The 27,060-nt window shown below is 41.3% G+C and overlaps 1 protein-coding gene across 1 annotated transcript in view; it reads left to right on the top strand.

The window, feature by feature from the left end:
* Positions 1-20,387, top strand: part of LOC115230069 (gastrula zinc finger protein XlCGF49.1-like) — a 39,040-nt gene extending 18,653 nt beyond the window's left edge. Inside the window, exon 2 of the mRNA XM_029800303.2 lies at positions 19,650-20,387. Coding sequence (XP_029656163.1) covers positions 19,661-20,341 — 681 coding nt within the window. The 5' untranslated portion in view covers positions 19,650-19,660 and the 3' untranslated portion in view covers positions 20,342-20,387. The remainder of the gene's footprint in view (positions 1-19,649) is intronic.
* Positions 20,388-27,060: the final 6,673 nt, after the last annotated feature.

Genomic DNA, 27,060 nt, shown 5'->3' with positions numbered 1-27,060 from the left:
AACTCTAACATGTTTGAATGACGGTAGGTTAAAAGCAAGAACAACTGTTATGATGTCTATTACCAAACAATCACAGGAACTGAATAACATCTCTCCTTCTTGTGTTACCTCCCATATCTCCCAGTTTTCAGAGTTGGGACTCTAAATGTAGGCACATTGAAAGGTAGGTCTAATGAAATTGTAGAGATGCTTGAGTGGAGATGTGTTGATGTATGTTGTGTACAAGAGGTAAGATGGAGAGGAGCTTCAGCCAGAGTCCTCACAGGCAAAGCACATAGGTATAAACTCTTCTGGGAAGGTAATAGTGATGGAATAGGGGGTGTGGGCATACTTCTTGTAGAGAAATGGATGGATAAGGTCATAGAGGTAGTGAGGGTGTGCAATAGAGTACTTAAACTCAGGCTAGTCTTGCAGAATGGTATAGCTACAATTATCTCTGCCCACGACCCCCCACAAACAGGCTTACCAAATGAACAGAAGGATCACTTTTATGATATTCTTCTACAGGCTACCTCAAAGACGACTGACAATAATCTCACCTTTGCAGCTGGAGATTTTAATGGGCATGTCAGACAGCAACCTGGTATCTTCCATGGTGTACATAGAGGGAACTAGACTCTTGGAGTTCTGTGATGCAAATAACCTATTGATCTGCAACACCAACTTCAGGAAGCCAGTCAGCCACCTGATAACCTATCAATCTGGTGACTCTGCTAGCCAGATTGATTTCGTTCTCACCAGACAGCGGGATGCATGGTTGCCCTTAAATACAAAGACCCTTCCTCATGAAGAATGTACCCCACAACATAGACTAGTTATTTGTGACTTTAGACTCAAAGACAGAAGGATGCAAAAAAACCAGACCAATCTGGAAAAGAAGGACTTGGAAGCTTAGGAACCCTTCACATGGTCAGAGATTTAGGGATATCCTTACCGAGAAATTTGATGATAGGGAAGAGGAGCTACAGTCCTGTAACAAAGAAGGCAACTGGGAATTCCTGCGAGACAGCTTGCTGAGTGCCACAAACCAAATCTGTGGCTGGTGCAAAGTCCCTTCTAGACCTAGAGTAACATGGTGGTGGAAACAATACTGTAGACAGGGCCATTAGAGCAACGAAACAGGCATGGAATGCCTGGAAGAGTGGGGGTAGCAGGAGAATGTATCAGGTAGCCAAAAGGGAAGCTAAGAGAAGGTATATATAGCCAAGGGAGTAGCAGAAAAGAAGTTTGCCAATTTTCAGCCACGTGAGGACCAGAGAACTGAAGTATTTCAGATTGCAAGACAGTGTGTGAGAGAAAATTGTGATGTCACAGGAGAGAAATGTGTCTGCATGGATGATGGTGCCCTTGCTTTTAATGATTCTGCAAAGGAAGAGGCTTGGAGATGCCCTTATGAAAGACTACTGAACGTGGAGAATGAATGGGAGGAGGAGAGCCTGCCAAATGTTGAGCCAGTAGAGGGACCAGCTGTCCTAATAGACAGCACCCTGGTCGATAAAGCAATTAAGGGTATGAAGACGGGGAAAGAACCTGGCCCATCAGGAATCACCGCTGAAATGCTTAAAATATCAGGCGGTGTGGGTGTGGTCTTGTCACTCGCATCATAAATTGGGTAATTCATGAAGGAGTCATACCCAATGACTGGTATAGCAGCACCATAGTCAACAAAGGTAAAGGTGATGCTTTAGATGGAAATAACTATAGGGGTATCAAATTATTGGATCAGGTGAAAAGCACCCACTACACTCTCGGAGTCATTGGCATTAGGAAGTGCATCCAGCTGTAGAAACTGTGCCAGATCAGCCAGCCCTCGGTTAAACCGTCCAACCCATGCTAGCATAGAAAGCGGACATTAAACGATGTTGATGATATGTGTATATATATTTGTATATATACTTGCTTGTTGAGGAGGGTGTTTATTGGACACCCTGCGGGATGAAAAACAAAACCCGTCAAAGGGCGGAGGACCTCTTGAGAGTCAACGGCCATGCAATAAATGTTAGCACGGGTACGCAGAAATTCCGGGCTGGTGTCCGGCATGCTGGAAGACCACTGGGAGTGAGGCGCCCCTCAGCTTTTGTTAAAGCATGTCTCTAGGAGAAGGTCACTCTGATATAAAACCAAATATGCAGGGAATGGCATTGAACATTTTGGGGATCTTTGGTTTGTGCTAGAGATCACGGCGCTCCCACATCCCTGAGCCTGCACCTCATATTGGTACCAGACATCTTGCTTCGGCTTGTCTCTGGATAATGTCAATAGAGTGGAGAGGGTCTATGAGGTGTTGTGCAATCCTTATTGGACCTAAAACCCTGCACAGGCATTGCCGACCTCTGCTCAATATGTGCATTTTTTTTTTTTATTATTATTCTATATATATTTATCTTATTTTTAGTATATATATATATACATATATATTTTATTCAGAAGTCCTGCGGCGATGGGAAGGTGGTGAAGCATGCAGACCTGACGGGTTGGAAGCATGTAGTCAGCATCCTGCACATAGACGACCCATGTCAGATATAAAGTCGTCTCCTTGTCGCCCAAGACAGCGGTAGGATTCGGTTGCTGCATGGGCGTCTGAGCAGCTCCATTTGGAGAGGGCACTGCTCACCTGGAGACCGGGGAGGTTCTAGAAAAGGTGAACCAAAAATTGCCTGTCATTCCATATCTGGTCAGTTTAGCGCGACTGACGGATGTCCACCCTGCGCTCAAAAAAACAAAGAGTCTTTTATTTATAACATCTGGACGGAACTTAAACATTTCATGTTGGAATGTGCGTACTCTGTTGGACAACAGAAGTGATTGCAGGCCTGAAAGACGCACTGCACTTGTTGCTTGTGAGCTGAATCGTTATAAAATTGATATAGCTGCACTCTTAGAGACTCGTATAGAAGGTGATGGTCAGCTTGAGGAAGTAGGAGGCAGATACACCTTTTTTTGGAAAGGAAGGCAGAAGGAGGAGGGCAGAGCGGCTGGTGTTGGTTTTGCAGTCCGATCTGATATCCTTAAGAAGTTGGAAGAGCTCCCTGTTCCTATAAATGAACATATAATGACGCTACGGTTGCACTTAAAAGGTTAGCGGTTTTCTACTCTAATAAGTGCTTATGCACCTACTTTGACTAGATAAAACAATCTTTTATACCCAGCTGAGAGCCATACTTAGAAAAATCCCCAATTCTGATAAAGTCATTCTACTGAGGGATTTTAATGCCAGAGTTGGAACAGACTGGCAAACATGGAACTCTCTAGGACGTTTTGGAGTAGGAAAAATGAATAGCAATGGTCTCATGCTGTTGGAGCTTTGCGAAGAACATGGACTTTACATTGCAATCACTCATTTTGTGCACAAAGGTGATCACACAACAACATGGATGCATCCAAGGTCCAAAGTTTGGCACTTGCTGGATTATGTCATCATCCGCAAGCGCAACATTTATGACATTTGTAATGTCAAGTCCTTGTATGGATCAGAATGCTGGACAGAATGTCTGGTGCAAGCAAAGTTCCGAATGTTGATTAGGGCGAAAGAGAGAAGAGGACCAGTCAGCATTCCTTGCCGTCTAAATGTCCACAAGGTATATGATGTTGTGGTTAGGAAAGAGCTTCAGACTCGCTTGTCCAGCATTGAAACTGCTACAGCCTGGGAAGATTTTCGAGACCAGGTTGTTCAATGTGCAGCCGAAACACTGGGGTATGTTACTGCCAGACACAGAGACTGGTTTGATGAGAATGATGCTGAAATTCAACGACTATTAGTGGTGAAGCGCCATGCCCATAGTGTGTTGCTGCACAGAGAACTGTCTACTGTGCAGCGAAGTCTAGCACTTGCCCACTATAACAGTGTAAAATCACTACTGCAGCGATCTCTCAGGAAGATGCAGAACACTTGGTGGGAGGATCTTGCTCGTGATGTTCAGGCTGCTGCTGATGCAAATGACAGCAAGAAGCTTTACCATCTTATGAAGCGAGTTTATGGACCTAAGAGCTCCACATCAGCTCCTTTGCTTTCCAAGGAGTCTTCCACTCTGTTTACTAAATCAACAGAAATCACAGGTCGCTGGATCGAACACTTCTCTGAACTCCTAAACCATGAGTCAGTTGTGGATGAAACAGTGATTGATACTATGAAACAAAGACCTATCATTGACTCCTTAGACTCCTCGCCATCAATACATGAAGTAATGACATCAATAAGTAAATTGAATCTTGGTAGAGCACCTGGAAAGGATGGAATTTGTGCCGAGGTCTTGCGATTTGGTGGTAATTGCATCACACAGTCCCTTCATGAACTTATTAGTGCAGTCTGGAGGGATGGTGCAATCCCTAAGGACTGGAAGGATGCAATTATTCTTCCTCTATATAAAGGAAAAGGAGCCAGAACAATGTGTGGTAACTACAGAGGTATTGCTCTGCTATCAGCTGCTGGCAAGGTTCTGGCAAATATTCTTCTTACCCGTCTGAATGGGTGTCTCGTAAATGATGTCCTATCTGAATCTCAATGTGGCTTCCAATCTGGTAGAGGGACAATGGGTATGATTTTCACAGCAAGACAGATGCAGGAGAAGTGCTATGAGCAGAATATGGATCTTGTCCAGGCATTCCTTGATTTAACTAAGGCCTTTGATACTGTAAATAGGGCCTTTCTATGGAAAATACTTGGCAAACTTGGATGTCCGGATCACTTTGTATCTATAATTAAATCATTTCATGATGGGATGGAGGCTTGGGTCAATGTTTGTGGTGCCATGGCGGGACCCATTCCTGTAGAGAATGGTGTCAAGCAGGGTGACATCCTTGCCCCAACTCTCTTTTCTTAGTACTTTGCTGCTGCTTTTGCTAAGGTTAGCTCTCTGGGAATATATGTCAGATATCGATCTTCTGGCCGCCTCTTTAATCTTCGCCGATTTGCTGCCAATTCAAAGGTTTCCCAGTCTATTATTCGTTACCTCCTTTATGCAGATGACTGTGACTTAGTCACTCATACAGTGGATGACATGCAAATACTCATGAATTGCATTTCTGCTTCTTGCAGGGCATTTGGACTCGGCATTAGCCTGGACAAGACTGTTGTAATGTTCCAGCCTGCACCAGGAAATCCATATATAGAACCAGCTATCTTGGTTGAAGGAACAATTCTGAAGGTAGTAGACAAGTTTGTCTACCTGGGCAGCACATTCAGCCGTTCTTGCTCCCTGGATGAGGAAATATCTTTCAGGTTACAGAGAGCAACTAATTCCTTCCGGTCTCTTCAGTCTTGTGTCTGGTCCCAACATGGCATTGCAAGGAGAACAAAAGTTGCTCTGTACCGTGCTTGTGTACTGACATCGCTTCTCTACTCATGTGAGACATGGACTCTGTACAAACGTCAGGTCAGGGTCCTTGAACGTTTTCATCAGAGACGTCTCAGACACATTCTCAATGTTGGCAGGACCTCAAAAATTCCAGACACACAGATCCTGAAAACAGCTGATATCTTGAGTATTGAGGCGATGGTACACAAGCACCGGTTGCGTTGGACTGGACACCTTATTAGAATGAAGGATAACAGGATTCCTAAGCAGATGCTCTATGGAGAACTTGTGAATGGAAGGAGACTCCGGCAGAAATCAAGGCTGCGATATAAGGAATGTGTCAAGTCCTCGTTAAAGGCCTTTGATATGCAGGACACTGACTGGGAGAACAATGCCTGTCATCGCCACAGATGGAGGAAGCAGGTTAAGGAGGGGATCGACACTTTTGAGAGAGCACGTATCCAGCATGAAGAACTTAAGCGAGCTGCGCGAAAGCACACAGCTCGTATAGTGAATGGGGAAAGCTTGGTCTGCAATGTTTGCAGTCGTGTATGCTTGTCAAGAGCAGGGCTCATTAGCCACCAACGGAGCCGCAAATGCAAAATATAAGTTAGTCCTAGCTCGCACAATGTTCCTGAGGGTCGGCAATGGTCTTCCTCAGTCACGAGTGGACGGCCATCATATATATATATATATATGTATGTATATATATGTGTATGTATATATGTGTGTGTATATATATATATATTATATATATATATATATATATTTATATATATATATATATATTATTTATATATATATATATATATTTATATATATATATATATATATATATATATATTTATATATTATATATATTATTTATATATATATATATATATTTATATATATATATATATAATATTATATATATATATATATATATATATATAGATATATATATATATATATATCTATATATATATATATATATATATATATATATATGTTGTTGTTTGTTCCTTCTTGAGCCACGCCTGGCTCATAAGGCCGGTTTCCCAGTTTCACCTGGACAGGACGCCATTCCAATGCAAGAGGAAGGAGTGAGAGAAAGTTGTGGTGAAAGAGTCAGCAGATGTTCGCCATTACCTTCTGCCGGAGCCGCGTGGAGCTTAGGTGTTCGCTCATAAACACACACATCGCCTGGTCTGAAATTCGAACCTGCAAGTCCGCTGCTCTAACCGCTAGGCCATGTGCCTCCACATATATATATATGTAGGTATATATAAGTTCAGCAAAAATTTAGATTCAAATGAATATGGTACTTAATTTAGATGCACCAGAATTTTGTATGGTGTTATCCATAAAAATTTGTTGGGTGATTATAATCAAAAGTAAGTACAAAGAATGACTCCGGTAATTTGGTACAATTGTTTCGCACTACAACATTTTATTAAAAGCTGTAAGTATTACAGCAGATTTAAGATGCTGAGTACTCTTCAGCCAATTATATAGGTTTTCCAATAATACAAAAGCTTTCAAATCAAGTAGTAACATTTTAGAGAAGGTAGATATACAGATAAAGATGTAGATTTAAAGTTTAAGAACGTATGAGGTTGTGAAGTCCAGCCACTAACTGACCAAACTATGGTTGTATCTAACTGCTATAAGATTAGAAGTAATAAAGAATTTTTTAGTTGTAGGAATGAGGGTAAGGGAGGTTTCAGAATACCATAAAAGGAATTCAAGTTGCCACTAACAAAATGCCAATTACTGCTATTTGGTGAGAGGAACTAGGTCAATGTCAAATGGTCATTAATCCCCTTTACAGAGAGTAGGGAAAAACCTATTACTTATTTTTATGAGTAGACATAGTATTTTATAACTGGGAGAAAAGCTTTATTAATTTTAAAACTAGATTAGATTTAGAAAATCTCCCAATTTCAAGTTTGCAGTGAAGTTTTTTTAGTCATCTATGAAAGTTAAATTGAAAGCTAGTATAGTATATTTCTTATTATTATTATAATAAAAAGTTAAAATTTGAAAAATATAGGAATACTCATAATTTTTATCTAAAGTATTTAAACGTTCGAGTTGTGGAATGTATGCAAGATAATCCCAACTCCAGACAATTATTCAACAGATTTTTATTACTCCGATGTTTTAAAATTTCATAAGTTTCCATAGAACAAAGTTGGCAACCTTCCCTACTATTTCTATAAAGGTTTCGCCCTTCTAACTATATCCCATTTTAGGTTGAATTCTATATTATTTGTTTTTAGTTCCCAAATTTTGCTAGATAGTGTTGTGCAACCTGCTTTATGTTTTAGTCTAAAAGAGGAAAAATGATTGTTAAGACATTTTTTAAAATCCACCGAACATCCGAAATAAAGAAAGCTATTGTTAGAAGTTATTATCGTGCATTTATAAATTACGTTTTGGACTGAACAACAACCAGATACCGGACATTTTGATCTAATCCTACAATTACAACTGGGGGGATAGTATTCAGTTCTGGAATTATTTAAGGATATTTCACTCACATTACTGTTATTTAAATTATTATTAGTATTAATATTACTTTCATTATTAGTGATCATGTTGTTATTCAAATTAGGGTTACTATTTATTAATCCATCGTCACCATCATTCCCACCTACCATACTTTTACCTATACTACCTATATTATTGGTATTGTTATTATCACTATTTATATCAATGTTGTTGTTATTATTATTGTTATTATTATTATTATTATTGTTATTATTTCTATTGTTAATGCTATTATTACAATTACTACTATTATTTTTCTCTATGCTGATGACCTTGCTCTAATTGCTGAGTCACTATCAGAACTGGAGAAGAAGTTTCAGGTGTGGAAGCAAGGTTTAGAATGGAAGGGCCTTAGAGTCAATCTAGCTAAAACCAAAGTCGTAATCAGGAGGAAGGTAGACAAATCACAAACGCCTTCAGGTAGATGGCCCTGCTCGATCTGTAGAAAAGGTGTAGGTAGAAACTCTATAAGATGCACCAAGTGTAAGCTATGGACACATAAGAGGTGCAGCAATGTCATAGGAAGGCTAACTAGGAAGATGGTTTTTGTATGTGGCAGATGCTCGGGAGCATTAACCTCTGAAAATCTGCAGAAAACAACTTCCGTCACTTTCCAGGGGGAAAAACTAGAAGTAGTTGATAGCTTCCGTTATCTTGGTGACCAGTCAGTAGTGGGGGTGGGTGTGCTGAAAGTGTAACGGCTAGAGTAAGAATAGCATGGGCAAAGTTTAGGGAGCTCTTACCTCTGCTGGTGACTAAAGGCCTCTCGCTCAGAGTAAAAGGCAGACTGTATGATGCATGTGTACGAACAGCCATGCTACATGGCAGTGAAACATGGGCCATGACTGCTGAGGATATGCGTAAGCTCGCAAGAAATGAAGCCAGTATGCTCCAATGGATGTGTAATGTCAGTGTGCATGCTCGACAGATCGTTAGTACCCTGAGAGAAATGTTGGACCTAAGGAGCATCAGTTGTGGTGTGCAAGAGAGACGATTGCGCTGGTATGGTCATGTGGCGAGAATAGATGAAGATAGGTGTGTGAAAAAGTGCCAATCCCTAACAGTGGAGGGAACCCGTTGAAGAGGTAGACCCAGGAAAACTTGGGACGAGGTGGTGAAGCATGACCTTCGAACTTTAGGTCTCACTGAGGAAATGACCAGCGACCGAGACCTTTGGAAATATGCTGTGCGTGAAAAGACCAGGCAGGACAAGTGAGTCCAGCCCAGTATGTCGGCCCGATCGGTAGGTGACTAAGTGGCTGGTAGGTTTCCTGAAGTTAGTGTTGCAAACCATAAGATCATTTCGATCGCAGAACTCCAGCAGCCTGGTTCCCTCCTCGTTGCGGGAACCATAGCCATAGCCTCCATGTACGCCATGGAAGCCCTCAGCATGCCTTTCCTCCCTTGGACACACAAAGACCTGTTGAGGCAAGCGAAGTTGATATCGAACCTCATCCGACGACAGGCACCTATGCCTACCCCACTTTGCTTGCGAAGACCTGTTGGGGCAAGTGAAATCGGAATCAAAATTGAACCAATCCTATGACTGGCACCTGGCAGATGCCAGGACCCCTGGACTGAGATACATAAAAAGCACTATCTGAATCGTGGCCGATGCCAGCGCCGCCTCGACTGGCTTCCGTGTCGGTGGCACGTAAAAAGCACCATCCGAATCGTGGCCGAAGCCAGTGCCGCCTCGACTGGCTTCCGTGCAGGTGACACTAAAATGCACCAATCCGACCATGGCCGATGCCAGCCTCGCTTGGCACCTGTGCAGGTGGCACGTAAAAAGCACCCACTACACTCACGGAGTGGTTGGTGTTAGGAAGGGCATCCAGCTGTAGAAACATTGCCAGATAAGACGGAGCCTGTGCAGCCTTCTGGTTTCCCAGATCCCGGTCGAACCGTCCAACCCATGCTAGCATGGAAAGCGGACGTTAAACGATGATGATGATTTTTGTTGTTACTATTCATTCTACTCTGGCTAACTTAATGTTTTTACTATTAAGTCTAGCTATTATGGTAGCCATGTTTGGGAGGGTTGAATATGAAACTACCAGTCTATGTTGTGGGGTACATTCTTCGCCTGGGAAGGTTTTGGCATTTATAAGCAGCCATCTTTCCCTTTTTGTGGCAAGGATGTAGTCAATTTGACTAGTATGTCGGCCCGATCGGTAGGTGACTAAGTGGCTGGTAGGTTTCCTGAAGTTAGTGTTGCAAACCATAAGATCATTTCGATCGCAGAACTCCAGCAGCCTGGTTCCCTCCTCGTTGCGGGAACCATAGCCATAGCCTCCATGTACGCCATGGAAGCCCTCAGCATGCCTTTCCTCCCTTGGACACACAAAGAACTGTTGAGGCAAGCGAAGTTGATATCGAACCTCATCCGACGACAGGCACCTATGCCTACCCCACTTTGCTTGCGAAGACCTGTTGGGGCAAGTGAAATCGGAATCAAAATTGAACCAATCCTATGACTGGCACCTGGCAGATGCCAGGACCCCTGGACTGGAGATACATAAAAAGCACTATCTGAATCGTGGCCGATGCCAGCGCCGCCTCGACTGGCTTCCGTGTCGGTGGCACGTAAAAAGCACCATCCGAATCGTGGCCGAAGCCAGTGCCGCCTCGACTGGCTTCCGTGCAGGTGACACGTAAAATGCACCAATCCGACCATGGCCGATGCCAGCCTCGCTTGGCACCTGTGCAGGTGGCACGTAAAAAGCACCCACTACACTCACGGAGTGGTTGGTGTTAGGAAGGGCATCCAGCTGTAGAAACATTGCCAGATAAGACCGGAGCCTGGTGCAGCCTTCTGGTTTCCCAGATCTCCGGTCGAACCGTCCAACCCATGCTAGCATGGAAAGCGGACGTTAAACGATGATGATGATTTTTGTTGTTACTATTCATTCTACTCCTGGCTAACTTAATGTTTTTACTATTAAGTCTAGCTATTATGGTAGCCATGTTTGGGAGGGTTGAATATGAAACTACCAGTCTATGTTGTGGGGTACATTCTTCGCCTGGGAAGGTTTTGGCATTTATAAGCAGCATCTTCTTCCCTTTTTGTGGCAAGGATGTAGTCAATTTGACTAGTATGTCGGCCCGATCGGTAGGTGACTAAGTGGCTGGTAGGTTTCCTGAAGTTAGTGTTGCAAACCATAAGATCATTTCGATCGCAGAACTCCAGCAGCCTGGTTCCCTCCTCGTTGCGGGAACCATAGCCATAGCCTCCATGTACGCCATGGAAGCCCTCAGCATGTCATCCAACATGCCCATTGAAGTCCCCAGCCACAAAGAGAAGGTCCCTGTCATTCGTTGATGACGTAGTCTGCAGTAGGGTGTCATAGAATCGGTCTTTCTGTCCATCGAGTAGCCCCGGCTGAGGGGCATAGGCCATTATAATGGTTGCTAACCCATGGTGAAGTATTAATCTAATCTTAAGTATTCTGTCGCATACTCTGATTACCTCAAGTACCTTATCTACCCATTTTTCAGCAATAAGTATACCCACACCACCAACCCCGTCAGTGTTCCCTGCCCAGAAAATCTTGTACCTGTGTTCTTTGCCTGTGAGGAACCTAGCAGAACCTCCTCTCCAACTCACTTCTTGCATGCAACATATATCAACACATCTCCGTTCAAGCAACTCAACAATCTCGCCAGACCTACCTTTCAGTGTGCCAACCCTGAGGGTGTAGGAGGTATAGGCCCTAGGCACCTTGGGACGAGGGACAGTAGCTTCATGGACCTGAAAAGAAAACTCGCGTTTGGCAGGATTCATAGACAAACAATAGACTTAAGTTCAAACTGCGTACACTACACTATCATATTTTGCAATGTATGATCGCTACCTTTTATAGCAGGGGGTGGGGGTGGCGTAAAACTTTGAAGTGTACATGGGAGACAACAAAGGATGAGAAAATTTGGGACTTCCTGTAGAGGTGGAGGGGGTGGGAGGGCGGATGGCACTGCGAAAACTAGCAGCCATGAAGGGGCGCCTCTCATCTCTTAGAAAAGGAATACTTATTAGTAGGTATAAAATACCTAATTGAGAGAGAGATATTTTAAAGATTTAGGGGAGATGCGTGAGCTAAGTTTATCTTAGACATCGATAATTGAGAGGAACCATAGAATTATATATATATTTAACAGGAGACGTGAGGCTCAGATTTATCTTAGACATTGATAATTGAGAGGAACCATAGAATTATATATATATTTAACAGGAGACGTGAGGCTGAATTTTATCTTGGACATCGATAAGAGGAACTATAGAATTATATATATATTTAACACGAGACGTGAGGCTGAAATAGACAGAGTCAAAGTCAAACAGAATAGAGATAACTATAGGTTAATCAATTGCGCAGAAATATTACTAGGTAGGTAACGGGATGAATTTAAAGAAGAATTCTTATCTGTGAGTCATCTTTCTGTTCGTAGTTTACAGCAACAGTTTGAATTGAAAAATGGGGACGCTATAATACAGACATTAAAGTATGTATATATATATATGTGTGTGTGTATATCTATTATATAAAATCTGTTCTGTCTGTCTGTGTGTCTTCTAAGATCTCGGGCATCCTCCACTGATTGCGCTCAAATTTGATATGTAGATACCGATGGTATCAGGGCGTTTATAAGTCTTGAAAAAATTACAAAAATCGATTCCAGTTGAGAATGCAATTGATAAAGCCATGGGAACATGCATTTATACATGCAAGTACATTAGATGTTGCAATTGATACTACATGTATGCGAGAAAAATGCATATACATTTTGCGCAAAAAAAGCCGGCTGGCTTGATAAATGTCCACAAAATGCAGTATATTTAAGAGACCAAAAAAATAAGATGCAAAAGAGATATTTTCTTCAAACTTGGCATGAAGGAAGGAAAGACTATTTGGTTTCTCAAGAAGTTTTTTTTTTTTGCCTTAATTTCGTTTAACAAAACCAAAAATTTTATTGAAATAAAGGCATGCTTAATTATCTTTTAATGGAAAGAAAACACTGATTGCTTTTTATTCCGCAGATATGATTCAGCACCGTCCATTGGTCGGGGGAGGGGGGGCTTTTTTCTTGTATGTATATATATATAGACTAGCTTAAGGTGACCCGCTCTATGCACGGGTGAGGGTGTGGTTGTTACTTTCTGTTTCTTATCACCACATTCTCCCTCTTTGTTTCTCTCCTTTCTCTCTCACTTTCCCACTCTCTTACTCTTCATTTCCCTCGGACTCTCCCTCGCTTTCTCTTACTCTCTATCTTTCTCTCTCTTTCTCTCTCTCCCATTTATAAACAACAAAGGATCGTAAGTTGAGAAAGATCAATCATAAACATCAGGCAGTGACAACAGAAAGCACACTTGCCTTTTGTATGTGCCACTATTTTAGCAGTTAAAAATAAGGAGAAAAAGGATTTCTTTGTTAAATTTAGTACTTATTTTGGGAATTTTTCGACCATTGACCATGCAAATGAAAGTTCTAAACACGCGCTATATGCAGCTGTAAATTTCTTTCAGAAAAAAGGAAAACTGTAAACAATAAAAAATAAAAAGCAGAAATATAATGAACACATTATATATATATATATATATATATATATAATATATATGTACATATATATGCATTATATATATGTGTGTACACATTATATATACAAATATATACAAATTATATATATATATAAATACCTGCTGAGAGCCTCTGACCAGATCTGTGGCTGGTGCAAAGTCCCCTCTCGACCCAAAATAATGTGGTGGTGGAACAATGTTGTAGACAGGGCTTTTAGACAAAAGAGACAGGCTTGGAAGGACTGGAAGAACGGTGGTACCAGGGAATTGTATCAGACTGCCAGAAGGGAAGCTAGGAGGCAGGTGTATTTAGCCAGAGGGGAAGCAGATAAGAAAAAATTTGCCAATGTTCTGCGCCGTGAGGACCAAAGACTTGAGGTATTTCATGTTACCAGACAGTGTGTGAGAGAGAATGGTGATGTGGTAGGAAAGAAATGTGTTTGCATGGATGATGGTTCACTTGCGCTAAATGAGGATGCAAAGAGAGAGGTTTGGAGACGTCACTATGAAAGGTTGCTCAATAAAGAAAATGAATCGGAGAAAGAGGGTTTGCCGAATGTCGACCCAACAGAGGGACCAGCTATCCGAGTTGACAGTACCTTGGAAGATAAGGCAATTAGAAGTATGAAGACAGGGAAAGCCCCAGGCCCATCAGGAATTACTGCAGAGATGCTCAAAATATCTGGTAGTGTCAGTTATAGCCTAGTCACCCATATAGTTCACCAGGTGAAACACAAAGGAGTCATACCCAATGGTGTAGCAGCATAATAGTCAACTGCTACAAAGGTAAAGGTGACACCCTAGATACAAATAATTACAGAGGTATCAAGCTGTTGGATCAGGTGATGAAGGTTATGGAGAGGGTCATAGCCCAACTAATTAGAGAGAGAGTTAGTTTAGATGAGATGCAGTTTGGGTTCGTGCCAGGGAAAGGCACCACTGATGCTATATTCCTGGTAAGACAGCTGCAGGAGAAATACCTAGCCAAAGATAAGCCCCTGTACCTGGCTTTTGTTGACATGGAGAAAGCCTTCGACAGGGTCCCCCGATCCCTTATCTGGTGGTCAATGAGGAAACTAGGGATAGATGAATGGTTAGTGAGAACCATGCAAGCCATGTACAGGGATGCTGTCAGTAAGGTGAGGGTTGGCAATGAGTACACTGAAGAATTCAGAGTAGAGGTAGGGGTCCACCGAGGTTCTGTCCTCAGCCCCCTCCTATTTATCATAGTTCTCCAGGCAATAACGGAGGAATTCAAGACAGGATGCCCCTGGGAGCTCCTCTATGCTGATGACCTTGCTCTAATTGCTGAGTCACTATCAGAACTGGAGAAGAAGTTTCAGGTGTGGAAGCAAGGTTTAGAATCGAAGGGCCTTAGAGTCAATCTAGCTAAAACCAAAGTCGTAATAAGTAGCAAGGTAGACAAATCACAAACGCCTTCAGGTAGATGGCCCTGCTCGATCTGTAGAAAAGGTGTAGGTAGAAACTCTATAAGATGCACCAAGTGTAAGCTATGGACACATAAGAGGTGCAGCAATGTCAAAGGAAGGCTGAGTAGGAAGATAGTTTTTGTATGTGGCAGATGCTCAGGAGCAATAAACACTGAAAATGCTCAGAGACCAACTTCTGCCACATTCCAGGGAGAAAAACTAGAAATAGTTGATAGCTTCTGTTACCTAGGTGACCAAGTCAGTAGCGGGGGCAGGTGTGTTGAAAGTGTAACTGCTAGAGTAAGAATAGCATGGGCAAAGTTCAGAGAGCTCTTACCTCTGCTAGGGACAAAAGGCCTCTCGCTCAGAGTAAAAGGCAGACTGTATGACGCATGTGTACGAACAGCCATGCTACATGGTAGTGAAACATGGGCTGTGACTGCTGAGGATATGCGTAAGCTCGCAAGAAATGAAGCCAGTATGCTCCGATGGATGTGTAATGTCAGTGTTCATAATCGACAGAGTGTAAGTACCTTGAGAGAAAAGTTGGACCTAAGAAGCATTAGATGTGGTGTGCAAGAGAGGTGTCTACGCTGGTATGGACATGTAGTAAGAATGGATGAAGATAGTTGTGTTAAAAATTGCCACACCCTAGCGGTTGAGGGAACCTGAGGAAGAGGTAGACCCAGGAAAACCTGGGACGAGGCGGTGAAGCACGACCTTCGAACTTTAGGTCTCACCAAGAAAATGACTAGAGACCAAGACCTATGGAAGTGTGCTGTGCGTGAAAAGACCCGGCAGGACACGTGAGACCATAGCCTGTGGCCTTTACCTGGGATGTAGCCAGTGCACTTATGCATAATTCTCCTTCTTGGGACACAGAACTCTGCTTGTGAAGACCTGTTGAGGCAAGTGAAATTGAATTCGAAATCGATCAAAAATCATTGGAAATTGTAGTTGTGATACCAGTGCCGGTGGCACGTAAAAGGCACCATCCAAACATGGCCGTTGCCAGTGCTGCCTCGACTGGCTTCCGGGCCGGTGGCATGTAAAAAGCACCAACCGATCGTGGCCATTGCCAGCCTCCTCCCCTGGCACCTGTACCGGTGGCACGTAAAAAGCACCCACTACACTCTCAGAGTGGTTGGCATTAGGAAGGGCATCCAGCTGTAGAAACACTGCCAGATCAGACTGGAGCCTGGTGCAGTCTCCTGGCTTCCCAGACCCTGGTCGAACCGTCCAACCCATGCTAGCATGGAAAACGGACGTTAAACGATGATATGATGATATATATATATATATATGTAGCACCCACTACACTCTCAGAGTGGTTGGTGTTAGGAAGGGCATCCACCTGTAGAAAGACTGCCAAATCAGACTGGAGCCTGGAGCAGCCTCTTGGCTTCCCAGACCCCGCTCAAACCATCCAACCCATGCTAGCATGGAAAACGGACGTTAAACGATGATGATGATGATATATATGTATGTGTGTGTATATGTTTTTGTGTCTGTTTGTCCCCTCCAATATCGCTTGACAACTGATGGTGTGTTTACATCCCCATAATTTACCGGTTCCAAAGAATAAGTCTGGGGTCGAGTGTTCCAGTATGGCCACAGTTAAATGACTGAAACAAGTAAAAGAGTAACAGAGAAAATTTAATGAATTTTCCCCTCAAATTCAAACCAAATATACTGCATTATATCCACCCTTATGCACTGAATCTAAGTTCCAAATATCATAAGGATCCATTCAGTAATTTTGGTTCATGAAAAATGACTAAAATTTGGGATTTAAGTTCCCATTAGGGTGTCTTAGAGTCATCCAAAGAAATAGAAATTTTTGGTATATTTTAAAATATATTTCTAATAACTATGGTTCAAATTTCATCAAAATCTAAAGCATATGAATTTTCACATGGGGTTCTGCACCTCCAGTATAACCCCTCACTATTGTAGGAAACATATGGCATTACCCTTCTCCCTATGCTTGGATTTTGTGTTCCAAATTTGATTAGGATCAGTTCAGTAGTTTTCGAGTCTATATTTACTTTCATATAATAGATTTATGTATATATGTGTATACATACATACATAGACACACACACACACACACACACATATATATATATATGTAGGCGTAGGAGTGTCTGTGTGGTAAGTAGCTTGTTTACCAACCACATGGTTCCGGGTTCAGTCTCATTGCGTGGCACCTTGGGCAAGTGTCTTCTGCTATAGCCCCGGGCCGACCAAAGCCTTGTGAGTGGATTTGGTAGACGGAAACTGAAAGAAGCCCGTCGTATATATGTATATACATGTATGTGTGTGTGTGTGTCTGTGTTTGTCCCCCTAGCATTGCTTGACAACCGATGCTGGTGTGTTTATGTCCCCGTTACTTAGCGGTTCGGCAAAAGAGACCGATAGAATAAGTACTGGGCTAACAAAGAATAAGTCCCGGGGTCGATTTGCTCGACTAAAGGCGGTGTTCCAGCATGGCCGCAGTCAAATGACTGAAACAAGTAAAAGAGTATATATATATACATATATATATATGTATGTATATATCATATACATGTATATATTCATCATCATCATTGTTTAACGTCTGCTTTCCATGCTAGCATGAGTTGGACAATTTGACCAAGGACTGGCGAACCAGATGGCTACGCAAGACTCTAACCTGTTCTGGCAGAGTTTCTACAGCTGGATGACCTTCCTGATGCCAACCACTCCGAGAGTGTAGTGGGTACTTTTAATGCCACCGGCACTAGGGCCAGTTAGGTGGTACTGGCAACGGCCACACTCAAATTGTACTTTTCATGTGCCACCTGCACAGGAGTCAGTCCAGCGGCACTGGTAAGGACCTCGCTCGAATGTTTTTTCACGTGCCACCAGCACAAGTACCAATAAGGCGACAATGGTAACAATCACACTCGAATAGTGTTTTTAACATGCCACCGGCATGGAAGCTAGCTTGTTGCTGTGGCAACAATCTCACTCGTATGGTACTCTTAGCGCTCCACTAACACGGATGCCAGTCATCAATTTTGATTTTGATTTCACTTGCCTCAACAGGTCTTCGCAAGCAGAGTTTAGTCTCCAATGAAGGGAAGGTACGCATAATAGGGCTGGTTACACCCCTGGCACAGGCCACAAGGTTATGGTCTCATTGGCTTGCCAAGTCTTATCAAGCACAGCATATTTCCAGAGGTCCCGGTCACTAGTCATTGCCTCGGTGAGGCCCAATGTTTGAAGGTCATGCTTCACCACCTCATCCCAGGTCTTCCTGGGTCTACCTTTTCCACAGGTTCCCTCAACTGCTAGGGTGTGGCACTTTTTCACACAGCTATCCTCATCCATTCTTGCCACATGGCCATACCAGCGCAATCGTCCCTCTTGCACACGACATCTGATGCGTCTAAGGTCAAACTTTTCTCTCAAGGTACTTACAATCTGTCGAGTATGAACACTGATATTACACATCCACCAGAGCATACTGGCTTCATTTCTTGCGAGCTTACGCATATCCTCAGCAGTCACGGCCCATGTTTCACTACCATGTAGCATGGCTGTTTGTACACATGCGTCATACGGTCTGCCTTTTACTCTGAGCGAGAGGCCTTTTGTCCCTAGCAGAGGTAAGAGCTCTCTGAACTTTGCCCAAGCTATTCTTACTCTAGCAGTTACACTTTCAACACACCTGCCCCCGCTACTGACTTGGTCACCTAGGTAACAGAAGCTATCAACTATTTCTAGTTTTTCTCCCTGGAATGTGGCGGAAGTTGGTCTCTGAGCATTTTCAGTGTTTATTGCTCCTGAGCATCTGCCACATACAAAAACCATCTTCCTAGTTAGCCTTCCTTTGACATTGCTGCACCTCTTATGTGTCCATAGCTTACACTTGGTACATCTTATAGAATTTTTACCTACACCTTTTCTACAGATTGAGCAGGGCCATCTACCTGAAGGCGTTTGTGATTTGTCTACCTTCCTACTTAATTGGACTTTGGTTTTAGCTAGGTTGACTATAAGGCCCTTCAATTCTAATCCTTGTTTCCACACATGAAACTTCTCTTGAATTCCTCTGTTATTGCCTGGAGGACTATGATAAATAGGAGGGGGCTGAGGACTGAGCCTTGGTGGACCCCTACCTCTACCCGGAATTCTTCACTGTACTCGTTGCCAACCCTCACCTTACTAACAGCATCCCTGTACATGGCTCGCACCACTCTCACTAACCATTCATCTATCCCTAGTTTCCTCATTGACCACCAGATAAGGGATCGGGGGACCCTGTCGAAGGCTTTCTCCATGTCAACAAAAGCCAGGTACAGGGGCTTATCTTTGGCTAGGTATTTCTCCTGCAGCTGTCTTACCAGGAATATAGCATCAGTGGTACTTTTCCCTGGCTCGAACCCAAACTGCATCTCATCTAAACTAACTCTCTCTCTAATTAGTTGGGCTATGACCCTCTCCATAACCTTCATCACCTGATCCAACAGCTTGATACCTCTGTAGTTATTTGTATCTAGGGCGTCACCTTTACCTTTGTAGCAGTTGACTATTATGCTGCTACACCAGTCATTGGGTATGACTCCTTTGTGTATATGGAAGAATATTAATTATCTCTGTCAAACTAGAGGAAGAAGGATGTGTTTGCTTTTCTTTTGATGTGGGAGTGATTTTACTCAAATATTTACATTCCATAATAAAATGTTGTCAAATATACCTTGTACATTAACTGAATTGTTGAATTTTACAAATTTATTAATTGATGTTTCTGTAGTTGTAAATCATACTGTTTTTATTGTTTTGCAGTATTTGAAACAATGACACCAAAGGAAAAGCAGTGTACCATCTGCATGAAGTGTTTTTCAAGAACAAGTTCATTAACTATACATAAGCGAATTCATTCTGGAATAAAGCCTTATGAATGCAAATACTGTAAAAAAAGATTTAACAGTAAAAGTAATTTAACTGTTCATCTAAAAGTCCATGAAAAGGTGAAACCTTTTTCTTGTTCTGAGTGTGGCCAAACATTTACTCGAAAATTTTCATTAAATGAACATGAAACAAGACATACTAAAGTAAAGAAGTTTCAATGCACATTTTGTGGTGTATCATTTTTCAGAAAATCTCACCTTAATTCCCACATAAAGACTCATTATAATCTGAAGCCTTATATCTGTGAACACTGTGGCACAAATTTTACTCAGAAAAGTTCTTTGAAAGATCATTTGAGAACACATACAGGTGAAAAACCATATGCATGCGAAATTTGTTTGAAGTCTTTTACAAAAAATAGTATTTTAAAAGATCATATAAAGATACACAGTAATGAAAGAAAATATGAATGTAGACACTGTTTAAAATCATTTAAACAGTCTAGTTCCTTAAATCAACATGTAAAAATTCACACTGGAGAGAAAAGTGATTGTGAGTTCTGTAATAAATCATTTCACTATATAAAATCATTGAAAATGCATTTACAAAAGGAACATTTGAAATAGGATTCTTTAGGTTGTATTATTTATCAATAAACTTTATCTCACTTTGCCACTATTATTTTTCATAGAAACTTGGCCATATATATAAACCTGTGTATGTGTGTATATCATCATCATCATCATCATTTAATGTCCGTTTTCCATGCTAGCATGGGTTGGACGGTTTGACCGGGGTCTGGGAAGCCAGAAGGTTGCTCCAGGCTCCAGTCTGATCTGGCAGTGTTTTTACAGCTTGATGCCCTTCCTAATGCCAACCACTCCGTGAGTGTAGTGGGTGCTTTTTACGTGCCACCTGCACAGGTGCCAGCGGAAGAGGCTGGCAAGAGCTACAATTGGTCGGTGCTTTTTATGTGCCACCGGTACAGGTGCCAGAGGGGGAGGCTGGCAATGGCCACGATCGGTTGGTGCTTTTTACATGCCACCGGCCCGGAAGCCAGTCGAGGCAGCACTGGCAACGGCCATGTTTGGATGGTGCTTTTTACGTGTCACCGGCACTGGTATCACAACTACAATTTCCAATGATTTTTGATTGATTTTGATTTCAATTTCACTTGCCTCAACAGGTCTTCACAAGCAGAGTTCTGTGTCCCAAGAAGGAGAATTATGCATAAGTGGACTGGCTACATCCCAGGTAAAGGCCACAGGTTATGGTCTCACTTGTCCTGCCGGGTCTTCTCACACACAGCACATTTCCAAAGGTCTCAGTCACTAGTCATTTCCTCGGTGAGGCCCAATGTTCAAAGGTCATGCTTCACCACCTCATCCCAGGTCTTACTGGTTCTACCTCTACCACAGGTTCCCTCAACCGTTTGGGTGTGGCACTTTTTCACACAACTATCTTCATCCAAGAGTTAAGGAATGGAGAAGATGAGATCCAGGCTACATGATTCATCGTGAAATCAAGATACACAAGGGTATCTTGGGTAAATATCACTTGGATAATAACCACTTGCAAGGTTCTGCTCACTATGCAACATATGTAGCCCAAATATTATCTACTCCTCTATTTAACTCTTATATATTTTTATTTGCATACCTGACAATCTTGGATGCATGCCAACCATGAAATATAAAATATATATATATATATATAAATACATATATATATATATATATATTTATATATATATATATATATATATATATATATATATATATATATATATACTAGCTTAAGGTTACCCGCTCTACGCGCAGGTAAGAGTGTGGTTGTTACTTTCAGTTGCTTCCTTTCTGTTTTTTACCACCTCATTCTCCCTCTTTGTTTCTCTCTCACTTTCCCACTCTCTTACTCTTCCTTTCTCTCGGACTCTCCCTCGCTTTCTCTTACTCTCTATCTTTCTCTATCTATCTCTCTCCCATTTATAAACAACAGAAGATCTTGAGTAAGTTGAGAAATAAAATATTTAGAAAGATCAATCATAAATATCAGGCAGTGACAACGGAAAGGTCTGCTTCAAGACAGACAGCAAAACACTAACATTTAAAAGGGACAGACGAACTTGCGAGCTGAATAGAAATAATAAAATATTGGAAACCAAAGTTTGAAGGGATAGAATCTGAGGATAGTAGAGTCACCATGGCTGGCATTTGTTAACGACGGACAGCAACATAGTGGCAGTTTAACGGCTGGTGTAAAATTTTGAACTTGATGTAAAAGAAAATTCGTAAACACCAAGTTTTGAAGTGATACTTTCTCCCGACAGTAGACTCACCATGGCAAGCATTCAAAACTTCTTCATCATGGACGGCAACACATTGACGATTAAAAGGCTGGCGCAAATTTTTTAGCTTGATGTAACAGAGAATTCCTAAACACCCGCTCCTTTAACTTTTAATCCCCTTCCAGCTCCATTTATACCCCTTTTCACATTTTGGTTAATATAACCCGATTTCATTCGGGTCTACTGGGGCCACATTTTATAAGATGGTGAATTTTGTCCTAGACGTGACGCCTTTCATTTGAGGAAAAAAATAGTTGTCATGCAAACTTGCCAGCACTTTTAACATAGGTCTGCATATTTTCAGCTGAATCGACCGACTACGTAATGCACACATTATATATATATATATATATATATGTATATATATGTATATATATATATATATATTCACGCATTATATATATTTATATATATGTGTGTGTGTGCGTACGCATTATATATACAAATTATATATAAATTAGAGATAAAACCACTATTAGGCAAATAAAACAGTGTAAAACAACCCAAAACATAAAAATATAATGTACAAAATATATAAAATATAAAATTGAAAAATTTAAATTATTTAAAATTAAAATAATTAATTTATATCTATAATCTTTTTTTAAATATATATAACTATGAAAAAGTATTAAAAAGTTTAATATACATAAATACAGATATATACACTTTGTATATATACATTATATATATGTATTTATATATAGAACACACACACACACATATATAAATGAATCCAATAAATATCTGATTCATAATATTTGTTTTCATGATTGTGTGGTGGTGGCGATGATAATTCTCTCTATGAATGCAGACACAGAGAGAGAGTGTGAAAGCACTGCTAGACGCCATTATCGACGTTATATATAGAAAGTGATGGGGGGAGGAAATAGACTGAGGGAGGGAGGAAGACATATACATAAAAGAATGTGAGTCAACTTGTCAAAGTCGTTTTTTGGCCCTAGCAACCACACCTTTTAAGATAGGGATTTCTAACGTAGTCCAGGGGCATCTTCACAGGATGTAGTGGCCTTGAAGGCTATCCAAACGGTCGAAATGCATTTCAGTTTTAAATATAGAGACTAGCTGAAGGTGACCCGCTCTACGCGCGGGTAAGAGTGTGGTTGTTATTTTCTGTTGCTTCCTTTCAGCACGTAAAAAGCACCATCCGAACGTGGCCGATTGCAGCGCCGCCTTGACTTGCTTCTGTGCCGGTGGCACGTAAAAAGCACCAACCGATCGTTTCCGCTGCGAGCCCCCCTCGCACCTGTGCCGGCAGCATGAAAAAAGCACCCACTACACTCACAGAGTGGTTGGCGTTAGGAAGGTCATCCACCTGTAGAAACACTGCCAGATCAGACTGGAGTCTGGTGCAGCCTCCTGGCTTCCCAGACCCCGGTCACACTGTCCAACCCGTGCTAGCACGGAAAACGGACGTTAAACGATGATGATGATGATGATTCTCCGTATTTGTTTCTCTCTCACTTTCCCACTCTCTTACTTTTCTTTTCTCTCGGACTCTCCCTCGCTTTCTCTCACTCTCTATCTTTATCTCTCCCATTTATAAACAACAGAAGATCTTGAGTAAGTTGAGAAATAAAATATTTAGAAAGCTCAATCATAAATATCAAGCAGTGGCAATGGAAAGGTCTGCTTCAAGGCAGACAGCAAAATGCTAACATTTAAAAGGGACAGACGAACTTGCGAGCTGAATAGAAATAATAAAATATTGGAAACCAAAGTTTAAAGGGATAGAATCTGAGGATAGTAGAGTCACCATGGCTGGCATTTCTTAATGACGGACAGCAACGTATTGACAGTTTAACAGGTGGCGTAAAATTTTGAACTTGAAAATTCGTAAAAACCAAGTTTTGAAGTGATTCTTTCTCACGACAGTAGACTCACCATGGCAAGCATTCAAAACTTCTTTATCATGGACGGCAACACATTGTCGATTAAAAGGCTGGCGCAAATTTTTTAGCTTGATATTACAGAGAATTCCTAAACACCCGCTCCTTTAACTTTTAATCCCCTTCGAGCCCCATTTATACCCCTTTTCACATTTTGGTTAATATAACCCGATTTCATTCGGGTGTACTGGGGCCACATTTTATAAGATTAGGAATTTTGTCCTAGAGGTGACGCCTTTCATTTGAGGAAAAAAATAGTTGTCATGCAAACTTGCCAGCACTTTTAACATAGGTGTGCATATTTTCAGCTGAATCGACCGACTACGTAATGCACACATTATATATATATATATGTGTGTGTGTGTGTGCACGCATTATATATACAAATGTATACAAATGAGATATATATCTGTATAAATTAAATTAGAGATAAAACTACTAATAGGCAAATCAAACAGTGAAAAACCAAAAACAAAAACATTTAAAAAAATATAATATATAAAATATAAAATTGAAAAATTAAAATTATTTAAATTGAAAATAAAAATTATTAAATTATATTTATAATTTGTTTAAAAATATATGTAACTATGAAAAAGTTTAATATACATAAATACAGATATATACACTTTGTATATATACATTATATATACATATTTATATATAGAACACACACATATAAATGAACGCAAGAATATCTGATTCATAATATTTGTTCTCATGCTCGTGTGTTGTTGGTGACAGACAGATACATCAAAGAATGCCGACGTGATGGAAACAGAGTGAGTGAAACAGAGAGGAAATAGCGAGAGTGAGCGCGTTGACAGGTAGACAGTAGAATGCGATGGCGATGGAATATTTGTTTCTCTCTATATATGCAGACAGATACATGAGTAAAAGTTATGGGTAGCTAAGAAACAGAGTGAGTGAAAACGAGAGGAAATAGCGAGTGTGACAGATACTTTAAATAACGGTAGTGGAATTCTCAAAGTTATACATGAAGGGGAGTAAGAGAGGGAAAGGAGGAAATAGCGTGAGTGAGGAAGATGGCCCCTAGCAACCACACCTTTTAAGATAGGGATTTCTAAGGTAGCCCACGAGCATCGTCACCTCATTCTACATGTTCCTGTAAATTTTGGAGCGAATCGGACAGGACGTAGTGGCATTGAAAGCGATCCAAGTGGTAAAAACGCATTTCAGTTTTATATATAGAGACTAGCTGAAGGTGACCCGCTCTACGCGCGGGTAAGAGTGTGGTTGTTACTTTCTGTTGCTTCCTTTCAGCACGTAAAAAGCACCATCCGAACGTGGCGGATTGCAGCACCGCCTTGACTGGCTTCTGTGCTGGTGGCACGTAAAAATCACCAACCGATCGTGGCCGGTGCGAGCCCCCCTGGCACGAAAAAGTACCCACTACGCTCACAGAGTGGTTGGCGTTAGGAAGGGCATCCACCTGTAGAAACACTGCCAGATCAGACTGGAGCCTGGTGCAGCCTCCTGGCTTCCCAGACACCTGTCAAACTGTCCAACCCGTGCTAGCACGGAAAACGGACGTTAAACGATGATGATGATTCTCCCTCTTTGTTTCTCTCTCCTTTCTCTCTCACTTTCCCACTCTCTTACTCTTCCTTTCTCTCGGACTCTCCCTCGCTTTCTCTTACTCTCTATTTTTATCTATCTCTCTCCCATTTATAAACAACAAAAGATCTTGAGTAAGTTGAGAAATAAAATATTTAGAAAGATCAATCATAAATATCAGGCAGTGACAACGGAATGGTCTGCTTCAAGGCAGACAGCAAAACACTAACATTTAAAAGGGACAGACGAACTTGCGAGCTGAATAAAAATAATAAAATATTGGAAACGAAAGTTTGAAGGGATAGAATTTGAGGATAGTAGAGTCACCATGGCTGGCATTTCTTAACGACGGACAGCAACGTATTGACAGTTCAACGGCTGGCGTAAAATTTTGAACTTGATGTAAAAGAAAATCCCTAAAAACCAAGTTTTGAATTGATTCTTTCTCACGACAGTAGACTCACCATGGCAAGCATTCAAAACCTCTTCATCATGGACGGCAACACATTGACGATTAAAAGGCTGGCGCAAATTTTTTAGCTTGATGTAACAGAGAATTCCTAAACACCCGCTCCTTTAAATTTTAATCCCCTTCCAGCCCCATTTAGACCCATTTTCACATTTTGGTTAATATAACCCGATTTCATTTGGGTCTACTGGGGCCACATTTTATAAGATGAGGACCCAACCAAGTTTCCCGAGTTCTGGTCATAGACCATAGAACAGTCAAGCAAGTTTCCCGAGTTCTGGTCATTAGCAGAATAAATAGAGACGGCGGAGGTGGCAGACGTTGTTGCAATGTAAACATGATTTGTTTTAAGAGAAAGATTGTCCAGATTGTGTGTTGGTGGTGGTGGTGGCGATGATAATTATCTTTAAGAATGGAGATAAAGAGAAATTGAATGGGAGTTAGAGGTAGAAAGAAAAGGTGTAAATTTTGGAGTGAATCCGACGGGATGTAGTGGGCTTTAATCCCGGCTAAAAAAAATAATATCTGTTGCGTTTCTGAAAGAGGTGAAGTAGGAATATTGAAACTTTTGCGGCTGTCATTGATAGACTCGTAGAATAAATAGAGACGGCGAAAAAAGAGAGAGCTCGAGAAAGAAAAGGTGATATATGAAAGAGAGGACGGGAAAATGAAATATTTTGCAATGTAAACATGATTTGTTTTAAGAGAAAGATTGTCATGATTGTGTGTTGGTGGTGGTGGTGGTGGCGATGATAATTATCATTAGGAAAAAGAGTGAGTGAGTGAGGAAGACATATACATAAGTTGTGGCGATGATAATTCTAGACCCCTTTTCACATTTTGATGAGAACCCGATTTCATTCGGGTGTACTGGGGCCACATATAGGTGTGTGTGTGTGTGTGCACGCTGTAGAAATAAAATTAGAGATAAAACCACTAATAGGGAAATGAAACAGTAAAAAACCAAAAACAAAAACATAAAAATATAATATTAGATATATGTATATATGTGTGTGTGTGTGTGTGTGTGGACAGGTAGAC

This window comes from Octopus sinensis, unplaced genomic scaffold, assembly GCF_006345805.1.
Source record: "Octopus sinensis unplaced genomic scaffold, ASM634580v1 Contig14345, whole genome shotgun sequence".
NCBI classification, from domain to species: domain Eukaryota; kingdom Metazoa; phylum Mollusca; class Cephalopoda; order Octopoda; family Octopodidae; genus Octopus; species Octopus sinensis.
Note: the sequence above shows the minus strand (reverse complement) of the source record. Positions and strands in the feature narration are given on the sequence as shown.